Source organism: Hesperophylax consimilis, chromosome 17 (genome assembly GCF_061612785.1).
Source record: "Hesperophylax consimilis isolate HC1 chromosome 17, BYU_Hcon_1.0, whole genome shotgun sequence".
Classification (NCBI taxonomy): Eukaryota; Metazoa; Arthropoda; class Insecta; order Trichoptera; family Limnephilidae; genus Hesperophylax; species Hesperophylax consimilis.
The window spans coordinates 12,454,014-12,465,440 of NC_142852.1; the positions used below are offsets into that span (position 1 = coordinate 12,454,014).

General features: G+C 34.6%; 1 protein-coding gene and 1 long non-coding RNA gene across 2 annotated transcripts; one reads left to right on the forward strand and one right to left on the reverse strand.

The window, feature by feature from the left end:
* The first annotated feature begins 3,891 nt into the window (after positions 1-3,891).
* LOC149416004 (uncharacterized) lies at positions 3,892-8,823 on the forward strand. Its single transcript, XR_016303511.1, has 5 exons — positions 3,892-4,159; positions 4,263-4,546; positions 4,643-4,856; positions 6,278-6,612; positions 7,924-8,823. It is a non-coding gene; the product is annotated as an uncharacterized LOC149416004 (long non-coding RNA).
* On the reverse strand, positions 5,213-10,021 carry LOC149416005 (uncharacterized). Its single transcript, XM_089642030.1, has 6 exons — positions 9,693-10,021; positions 9,167-9,346; positions 7,907-8,015; positions 7,077-7,295; positions 6,645-6,894; positions 5,213-6,220 (listed from the first exon to the last, which is right to left on the reverse strand). The coding sequence occupies exons 1-6, from the start codon at positions 9,881-9,883 to the stop codon at positions 6,210-6,212; spliced, it is 960 nt and encodes a 319-aa protein (XP_089498156.1). The 5' UTR covers positions 9,884-10,021; the 3' UTR covers positions 5,213-6,209.
* Positions 10,022-11,427: the final 1,406 nt, after the last annotated feature.

Consider the following 11,427-nt stretch of genomic DNA (forward strand, 5'->3'; position numbering starts at 1 on the left):
AAGGAAACTAATAATTTCTAAACTTGTTTTCTTTCATTAAAATTTTTTTTAGTGGATAATTTAGCGGAGAGTGAGTGTAGTACTATATTTTTTAGTGGTTTTCTGGTGGATTTAAAGGTTGAATCTGGCGGAAACCTGGTATAACTGTTGGCAACACTGCTGATACGACCATCAGCCGACAGCCGTTTAAGTACATATCGCGGTTCAGATGACGCAGACAATTTATAAATAGAATATTACAACCGGGGGACAGGGGCGGACTCTAGTACCGGAACATTCGATAGCAAACATCAATTCGCAGGCCAAGCGGCTGGCTGGGATATATATATATATTATTATTTTTTTAAATTTTTATTGAAACATATAAACAAGGTTACAATTTTATAACAATATAACACCAATATTTCAATCACTCTCCTAATAAAGCAGCTGCTTGTGTTTAGGAGAGGACAACAAAATATTTTTACATTTGTTTAAATTAAACAAAAAATATTAGTAATTTCACAAAAAAAAACAATAAAAGTAATAAAAATATGGATTAGTTAATAAATGATTCAAAGAATTGAAAAGGCAAAAACATATTTCTAAATTTATAAGTAAAGTTATGAGGTGGTACAAGAGTATTTTAATTTAATTTTTTAAAAATATTTTTCGTAGTTTTCTTCCGATCGTATATCAAGGGGTAATTTATTAAATAATTTTACACCCTTGAATATATAGTGATGCTGTGCTGTTGTGGTTTGTGCTAGTGGCACGGTTACAAAAAGTTAAGGAGGTAACTGGAGATTTTACTTTAATTTGGTTTTACGCCCAGCGGCAAGGAATATAAACTGTCGAAAATTTTACATAAAAGTTTTTTTATGTAAAATTAATTTTAATTGACTGCATGTTGGAGCTTTTAGATATAACTTTTGATACAGTTAATATATGGTCATTTACCTTGGAAAGGGAGAGACTGCTTTGTTTTTAGCGGAAAAATGCTAAGGTTGCACTAATCATATAAAAATGCATGTTTTACAAAAAAAATTAAAAATGTAAAAAAAAGGAAAAAGTTTAGATTAACTTTTTTCTGTCTCCAAACACGACTATAACCATGCTGTGAAAATATGAACGTTCATTTTGATGTTTAGCTTGACAAGAAGCTGGGTGTTTCGACGCTGTTTGCCCACCGGTTTCAAAAAGCAACGATTATCTTCATGTGGCAGATCAGAATAGGAAGGTACTTACTGTAAAAATTAAATAATAAAATTCCACTTATTTTGAAGGCGTTATTCAACAAATTAAGTATTTGTATGTTTCTATCATCAGGAACAAAACCACATCACAAATTATTATAAGCATAAATTACTCGCCTTAAATATCCATACAAATTGAAAATATCTCACGAGTAAAAATAAATGCCGTGGCGGCAATTCCCGTCGGCAGCATTTATTTTTACTCGGAATATATTTTTAATTTGTATGTATATTTCAGGCGAGTAATTAATGCTTATAATAATTTTTTATCCTTTGTGCTATGCATAAAAACATAAGTTTATCATTAAAAATTAAAAACGACTCGATCTTTAAATAACTAAACGGGTTTTGGCTAGGGGATTTGTCACATACGGCCGAGCCGAGCCACACGGAGCCATCTGAGTTTCCCAAAACACGATGAATTTTGTCTCGGCGCGGGGCCATTTGCTGGTTCGCTCTACCGTGTTTGTCCAGCTTGGAGCTTGATGTTGATTATTGATCGCGCTTGTGTCGTTGTTCTTTTAAAATTGTTTTTAAACCATACGTAAGAAAGTTGTAACTTGAATTTTAGTATGGACTCATGTTTTCAACGATATTTATTCCTATTGTACAATATAATATGTGTGTTGTTAGAGAGAGACACTCTGCTCCTTCTAGTAGTGCCTCAAAGAAGACTTATGGCGGATTTTTTCAGAGAATTTAAATAATTCATTAAATTTCAAAAGTTATTTTTCAAGTTTGTTTTTATTTCAGTTCTGTCAAGCAACTAGCATATAATGATATGATAACAGAAATTGAATAGGACTTTCACAGAACCCGAAAATGAACATTGAATTGTTCAAATTGTCCGAAACAACCCGACCTTAGTCGTGTCCTGTATTTGAATCAACAGTTCTTGTGACCTTATGTTACAAAGTATGTACCTACCTACATAGCTATTTGAAATAATCCTCTGTCTTTTGAAGGTGACGTCCGCCCGTTTCCTGCTGGGCCGATAACAGAGCGTGAATAAACAAAACAAATATATCAGAGTCACAAATTAATGGTTTCTTCCTTTTCGACTGTTTGTCTGCTTTCGCTTGTTTAGTCTATTGAAGCCGGTATTCAGACTTCGGAAAAATAGTAATCGAGGATTCCTGACTGATGATTAATTATTTTATAAACATTCAATATGTTTATTTTCTAAATATTATGCTTAAATTTAGAAAAAGGTTGAGTTTCTTTAAAGATAAAAAAATAGATTACATAAATAAATTACAATATTAACATACTAATGTGATAATTAAATTAAAAAATCAATTATGACTATTTTCGAAAAATAATTATTTTCGGTGCTATTAAAAATATCTGCTAATTTGAAATAAAAAATATAAATTGTTTTTCAAAATCCGATGTACATATCTTTAGGTATATTACCGATTATTATTAAATAATTTTGATTTTATTTTACTGTAATTTTCTTATGTTTTTCATCTGTGGTTCCCAGTGTGGTATCGCGGGTTCAACCTTCTATTCCGATCTACAGTCCTCCATCATTGCACAAACAATTCATGTACTATTTTTTCTAGCCTTAAGGATTTTATACTCACCAAGCATATCAAATAACTTAACTACGTAATTATAATTTCCGACAACGGATTTCTTTTATTCAGTAAAATTGGAGCTGGTTTTTGAATCCGTATTTTTTTCAGTTCCACAAAATCTACACTAGCGACACTCTCCAATGCACAGATAAGCTGTCATGCTATTTCTGACATAACTAACTAACTAACTAATCATCACGCCGTTTCCCTGCAGGGGTAGACAGAGAGGACGGACCGCCAAACAACTCGGTCACACCACACACTTCTTGCCTCATTCACATTCATAAATGATATACAGGCAAACACCTTACATACTCATAAAACCAGAGCCAAACAAACAGAGATAGGTACTAAATATACCAAAATGTAACTCTACCTTTGGACAAAGAAGCTCTGAATTTTTAGTAGTAAAGGAATATAATAAACTTCCACTTAGTATCAAACAATTCAAAACACAAACTAACTACATTAAGGACATTAAACCTTGGCTTAAGGAACTTCCGGATAAAGAACTTACTAGCATACTTAAAACATCATCGTAGAAGTTTATAGAAATCCTTACCTAAAACATGAAGTCGAATCATAGAAGTCGCTGAAAACTTACAAAACCTAGTCCCCCTCAACACAGGATCTCTTAGTGAGGAGGACTACGAATACAATCAAAATCTGTTAAACATATATATAAATATAGGTACATATTCTTGTACTGTAAATGTAAAAAAAAGTATGGATAGTTAACAATTTCGTGTCACTAATAAATATTATTATGGTATTAACGAAACCAAGTTAATACCAGTTTTTGTAGCTAAGCCCCTATAATCCTAAGCCCCCGAATTAATAATTAATATACACCTCTTTTCAAAGTCTTACGGCCGTTGTGGCCAATCTAATTTGAGCCGAATACTCGACTCAACCCTGCTGAAATGCCCAAATCTGTTTTGCCCAAAGCTCTTGATCGCCACACCACTCAAATTTAAGGAAGCTAACCTCGTGGATTGACGATGATTGAAGACGCTTGAGGAAGACCTACTTATAAAAACTGACAACATAGCGAAATACGCGAAAGCAATCGATCTGTCATCGCTGTCATCTGTCATCAGTTCACGCTCTTGTCGGTTTTTTAATTCGAATTATGAACATTTTGAATATAGTAGATGCGGTGGAATGGGCCGATATGCTTGATAATAATATTGGATTATATAGGCGGCGACAAGACGGCGATATAAATTTTATACATATATTAAATGATGCAGACTTTTATACCCGTTTTAGGATGACTAAAACGTGTTTTTTATACGATTTGAGCCAAATAGAGGATAACTTGACTTACGCAAGCGAAAGGTAAAATTTTGACTTATTCGAGTGTCATTGAATATATTTAGCACTTATCAGGTCTGAAAACCTTTTATCTAATGTTATCATGCTTTGTTTATTTCTTTTTTAGAAACTGCCCAGTTTTACCATGCAATCAATTGCTTGTTGCTTTGCGTTTCTACGCAACTGGAAGTTTCCACATAACAAATGGAGACTTTTTTAAAATTTCCCCATCTACGACCAGCAAAATCGTAAAAAATGTTTCTCGTGCCTTGGCAAGTTTAAGGCCTGTCCACATTAAATTACCAATAGGGGAAGAGGTGGAAGTAGTAAAAAGGGAGTTCCACGAAATAGCCGGATTCCCCAACGTAATAGGTGCAATTGATTGCACTCATGTCAAAATTCAATCCGTGGGTAAGTGCCAGACAAGCATGTGTTTTAGTTTTGTCTGCATGTTTTTCTGTACTGTACCAATTAAGTATTGTGTTGACCATCTGATTTCTCCGAAAGGTGGACCAGAAGCTGAAACGTTCAGAAATAGGAAGGGCTACTTTTCCATTAACGTGCAGACCATTTCAGATGCCAGAATGAGAATAAGAGACATTGTAGCAAGATGGCCAGGATCTACACATGACTCTTTCAAGGCTGCCGAGCCAGAGCAATGTTCGAGACAGGGCAGTACCCAAATGGAGCACTCGTAGGAGATAGTGGATATCCATTAAAAGTATATTTATTGTTTAAATATTCAAATACCTTTTTTATAACTTAACTTTAAAATGAATGTGTATGATTAATGGGTACTTTATATTTAGGTAAATGAGAGTGTATTTGGGAAACATGTTTATGAGAATTGACAAGGTTGTAGAGATATTGAAAGAAGGGATAAATGCAGATAACTCGATTAATGGTGGACTGACATGCTTCGCTCTAACTCTCTTAACGTTCCAAACTCTTCTCCCATTAGCTTATTCGGAGAGTCATTTGTCATGTTTTCAGTTGGTTGTTGGTCATTCACTGACCCATAAGGGTTGGAAAATGGAAGGTTAGGTACATTTATAAATTAAACAATCTCTTCTTGCTATACAAATGTCTCATATATTGCAATAAATGAATCCACGCTACTAGAAAAAGCTTTATTCTCTTTGTGGATGGATTTGGCAGTTAATTTACTGATTTTAAATCTATTTTTGCTGTCATGTCTCTCTAAACTATCGACCAATGAAAATACATGCAGTTTTGTTAGGTTTTGATGAGCAAATATTAAATATTCAGTACTCGACGTAAAATGTCTTACGAGGTTGAATTTTCAGGAAATTAAAAAAAAAAAAACAAAGAAAAAACTGTTTTGTTAATGAAGGTTTTTTGAATCTAAACTCTTAACTGTAACCTTTGATAAAACTACAGAAAAAAACATCATCCACATAAAGATTCAGCATTAAAAAACTAGGCAGAAAGTTACAAGTTTTACATAATAATAGAATAGTTTACAGTTTATAGGAACATAGTATGTATAATTGATCATAACAGTAAGTAGCAACACCAATAAACCGGAGTGACCAATCACAGGCATCCGGAACGTTGGTGTTGGCAGCTCTCTATGCCGTGAAGGAGCGCATCTAGTGGAGTATCCTTGTTCATCAGAGCGTTTGGAGTGGGAGTCGTAACCCTCGGCAACAGAGACTCGAAGATGTGGGCAACATGAAAGCAAACCAAAGAAAGATTAAAAAGTACACATAAAAGGCATTATTATTGATATTGGTCTGCGAAGCTAATGAACGATGACCAATAAACAAGAATCATAAATCATAAAGAAAATAGTTCCCACAAAGCAAAACTAGCAATTAATAGAATATAGGGAGAATTTAATATTGTTTACTGTGACATACATATATATGCACGTTATGAGAATATTGGAAACAACTGAAAATAACTTAAGAAAATTGTGACATACATATATACGCACATTATGAAAATATAGGAAATAATAAAAAAAACAAGAAAAAAATCCTTTAGTGCGGGAATACTTAGCGCGTGCACCATTCTCGAGTGCTCCAGCCGAACGTGGATTTACTTGATTTTAAGGACATTCTGCAAAAGAAAACAGTATAACATTATTACAAATGTATGTTTTATTTCATATTTTAGACATATCTGCTGACACCATATCGAAATCCGGAAACACCCAACCAGAACAACTACAACACAAAACATATAAAAACAAGGAACGTGGTAGAAAGACAATATGGATTGTGGAAAAGACGATTTCCGGTCTTATCCAATGGCCTACGACTAAACATCGACACCACGATGGCAGTTATAGTTGCATGTGGAGTTCTTCACAACATATGCATCAATCGTGGGGAGGAATATCCACAAGATTGGATCCACGGTGTTGGTGATGAACCCAACAATGTGGCATTCAGGAACAATGCAGGGAACAACATCGCCCATTTAAATAGAGACGTTATTGCAAATAATATGTATGTACAAGCATTATAATATTAACAATTACCACTTTCTAATTTCTTTGTAATTGCCTCCTGAGCTCTCCTCTCCAACTTCAATATATCCAGTTGGATTTCCCATCGGATTTCTGCTCGGGCTGCCTCTGCGACCTTCTGCTTCCTGGCATCACTAAGGATTTGCAGTTGTATATCCGATTGGGCTTCTTTTGAGACCCTCGCCGCATCGAGCATTTCCAGTTGGAGTTTCAAGTGGGCAGTCTGCATACTCAGGAGGTCGCATTGCAAAAGAGACTGGACCTGTTTATTGTTATTAGTTAATTTTGTAGAACTCCATTTCAATTTTTATTTATTTTATATATTCAATAATTTGTTATCTAATGTATAAAAACAGTTTGATAATGCCTTCAGAGGGCGAAACAGCTGTAACGCATAATAATAATTACAAAGCAGAACTTGTTTATAATAAACTGTTTTTATACCTTTTGCATTTGAAAGTTTTCAGTCTGGGTCTCTAATAACACTCTTTCCGTCGCAAGTTGGGTGGTAGCAACATTTTGCAGGTCACTAAAGAGCGAGTCCTTTGTTGATTTTCCCAAGCACAGTCGCCTCTTGAATGCCTTCCTTGGAACTACGGGTCGAACAGTTGATACCACTGGCATCACTGGACTTTCAGGAAGTGTGAAAACTGGATTTTCATCCTGAACAAAATATAAGAAGAATGTCAAGTTTTATAACCAGCCACAAGTAATTTAAAAACAAATAATGTGTAAACCTTTCAAAAGACCGTGTAATAAAATAACATTTTACACAAGTATCTATGGGAAAATGAAGAAATTAAAATATTTTGCAGATTAGTTATTTCAAGTTATTGATGGCCGAGCGGTAAGGCTCACGACTAGCAATCCGGAGGTCGCCTGTTCAAATCCTGGCGTGTGCGAGTAAATTTTATTTGTATTACTTTGTGTTATTCCACAAACTGTTCATTAAAAATAATAAATAGTATATTTGCAGTACATTACAGAGTGGAAGATACTCTCAGTATCACCTTGTTGTAACACCACCATTAAAGAATTGAAACATGGAATGAAATGGTTTTAGCCATGCTTGGTGACCAGATTTGAATACCCAAGTACTTGTATAACCATCTTCCCCTTCCTTCCCTAATACCTTCAGTTTCACAACACACCCCAATTGGAGATGCCGCAGTCTCACCGCACTGACTGCCACCGCACGGGCAGTTGGGAGCAGTTGAGACACCAATGCGAACAATGCGATTATTGAGAATTAGGATAAATGAAATAAAAATTACCAATGTCCATTCCGCAGGCTCCACTGATTCCAGAGTCGGCTGCTCTACTTCCTCCCGGCTGGTGGATGCCTGTTGATCATCTTGGACGGCAGGACCATTGCAATCAAACCTTTCAAAATAGAATACAAATATGTATGTCACGTTAAATTATATTACAATTCTCTCTATATTCTGTTAATTGCTAGTTTTGCTCTGTGGGAACTATTTTCTTTATGATTTATGATTCTTGTTTATTGGTCAATAATGCCTTTTATGTGTACTTTTTAATCTTTCTTTGGTTTGCTTTCATGTTGCCCACATCTTCGAGTCTCTGTTGCCGAGGGTTACGACTCCCACTCCAAATGCTCTGATGAACAAGGATACTCCACTAGATGCGCTCCTTCACGGCATAGAGAGCTGCCAACACCAACGTTCCGGATGCCTGTGATTGGTCACTCCGGTTTATTGGTGTTGCTACTTACTGTTATGATCAATTATACATACTATGTTCCTATAAACTGTAAACTATTCTATTATTTATGTAAAACTTGTAACTTTCTGCCTAGTTTTTTAATGCTGAATCTTTATGTGGATGATGTTTTTTTCTGTAGTTTTATCAAAGGTTACAGTTAAGAGTTTAGATTCAAAAAACCTTCATTAACAAAACAGTTTTTTCTTTGTTTTTTTTTTTTTTAATTTCCTGAAAATTCAACCTCGTAAGACATTTTACGTCGAGTACTGAATATTTAATATTTGCTCATCAAAACCTAACAAAACTGCATGTATTTTCATTGGTCGATAGTTTAGAGAGACATGACAGCAAAAATAGATTTAAAATCAGTAAATTAACTGCCAAATCCATCCACAAAGAGAATAAAGCTTTTTCTAGTAGCGTGGATTCATTTATTGCAATATATGAGACATTTGTATAGCAAGAAGAGATTGTTTAATTTATAAATGTACCTAACCTTCCATTTCCCAACCCTTATGGGTCAGTGAATGACCAACAACCAACTGAAAACATGAACAAGTCATAAGTAATGTGCGCTTTCCAGCTATTGTTGAACTACAATGACAATGCATTGACAAGCTTTTGGATTCCACTACGTAATGGTAGTACTAAAAGTGAGGGTTTATTTGAGTGCGCCAATTCTGGGTCTACTGCCATATACCGTAAACATAATGTATTCCTAATTGCTCCGGGTACTAATGCTGACTCAGTGGACATGTTCAGTCATCACCAAATACCAATTTAATTAAAAACAAGATATTTTAACTTACGAATTTACCATCCCGGAGGAACTTAATCCAATTGCTGCCTCAACCTTCAGCAGCACTGGATCTTCTATGTCTTGACTGGGCCCTCCACCAGTTCCAAATATTTGGCAACGAACACTTGCCCTCTGTGTTCGGGCATCTCGCTTCAAGTTGTCCCACGCCTTTTTTAGAGCTGCTAGGGGTCTGCAATCATATATAAAATATTACGAGAAATCAATTGGGATGTATACAAATTCTAATTAACCAAACATTGCACCCTTCCTAGAAAGGTTACGCAGAGAGGACAGTCTGTCAAACCACTTGCCTCGCCCACAATCACACCATATATCATACATACTCTTCTGTTATTCGGACTAGTGTCTTCCTCGGGCGTCCCCGACTTCTTCCACCATCCAAATTCGCGTAATAATATACTCTCCTTACACTCCTTAGTTCGTTCATTCTACGTGCCCAAACCATATTTCTTTATCGAGCTTCAATGGCATTTGAAGAACACATTATTATATGAGATAATCAGTATGTAACTTACCGGTTAATTGAGTTGCTGCTATTAAAACCGAGAACCACTTCGTTCCAAGCAGTTTCTTTGGATTTCAACAGTGTGGCGTAATTTGGGCCGCCTGTAGACCTAGACAAAATGACCCGCGACGAGGTAACTAAATCGACAAGTCGCATTTTCTCATTTGGGGTGAAATTTTTTGAGCGTTTTGCTTTGTCCATTTTGTATAGGTTATGATTTTGAATCTAAAGTTTCAACTGCATAAAACGTCAAACTTGACGTAAACAAAAAAGTTAAGTCAATTAACACCTTATTTTTTACATATTAAATACGTTTGTTTTAAAAATATGAAATGTCGGTTTATGTATTACACTATTTAAAGTAAATTATCTGTATAAATAATAAATACAATTAATTAATCCTTCGGTATTAATTTAAAATGTAAAGTTTCTAATTTGACGTCATTTTTTTGTCTATGTAAATAAACAGTGCTACACACGAGGTGTTATGATAAAAATGTTGGCTACAGGCGAAATGGAGCAAATCACTACGATCACTTAACTGAGCAGCGCCTGGCTCAGGCTCAGAATTCCTTTGATAATCCATCGAAATTGTTGGCCACAACGGCCGTTAGTTTTGAAAATCATCAGAGTAAACCTATTACAGGGTAAACCTATTACAGTGTAAACCTATTACAGGGTTAACCTATTACAGTGTAAACTTATTACACTGTAAACCTTTTACAATAAACGAAAAAAAAATTGACACACTGTCTCTAAATAGTATAAAACAAAGTCGCTATCCGCGTCTGTCTGTTTGTGCGCTTAGTTCTTCTAATCTACGAATCGTATTTTGATACGGTTTTCTTTATCGTTTAGAGAAATTCTTCCGGAAGTATTGTACGCATATAATTTATGCACACAAAATTTATAGAAAGTGGAGAAAAGACGATGTTTTGTAATAAAGTCGTAAATATAATATTTTCAGGCGCTTACATTGAAAACGCTGGCTAAACCTTATGATATACATCAAAATAATGTAGGATGTATAATAATGTCCTACTACGGAATTGTATATCGATAAGAGGACTACAGAAAAGTTTTGTGTGTTACATGTCTATCTCCTAAGGATAACCCCCAGCAACGCCGGGTTATAGTTTCTGTATTAGATTGCCTTATTGACTCAACAGCTCTGTTAGAAAGACAATACATAATACCATTTACAGCATTTCATATCGAAATACGCACAAAACTATTTACTCGGAGGTATCTGGAAATCTTACCTTAAGGCACCGTTAATATTAAAAAACGATAATAATTAAGCGAAAATGGTGAAAATATAATTAAGTTATTTATTTATTCAAAAAACAGTTTTTAACATAAAAAAATACTCTGCACGTCTCACTAGGGCATTCCTGTCTCAAGATGTGCAGCTTTACAATTATATCATTTAAAAAATACATATAAATAAACTTAAAATAATAATAACGTTAAATTTAAACCCAAAAAAGAAAAGTTTATGACACGGTCGTTTCGAGACCGGTAGACAAAAATAAACAAAATTTTAGTAACAAATGTACGAAAAATAAAAACCTAAATGTCAACAAAAAAAGCATTGGTAAGTAAGTTGGCAACAATAATATTTTTCTGTACTAATAAAGTACAAGATACCTGTGCTGGCTTATCAGACACAAGCATAGGGTAACCATACTAACAATTACAACATGGATAGTATGAATAATAAATTATAAGAAAAAATTAAATAA

Coding starts and splice junctions, on each gene's coding strand:
- LOC149416005 (XM_089642030.1), bottom strand. CDS start 9,883: ATGGACAAAGCAAAACGCTCAAAAAATTTCACCCCAAATGAGAAAATG. Junction 9,347..9,692: donor AGCAGCAACTCAATTAACCG/GTAAGTTACATA, acceptor ATATGATTGCAG/ACCCCTAGCAGCTCTAAAAA. Junction 7,296..7,906: donor AGCCTGCGGAATGGACATTG/GTAATTTTTATT, acceptor TATTTTGTTCAG/GATGAAAATCCAGTTTTCAC.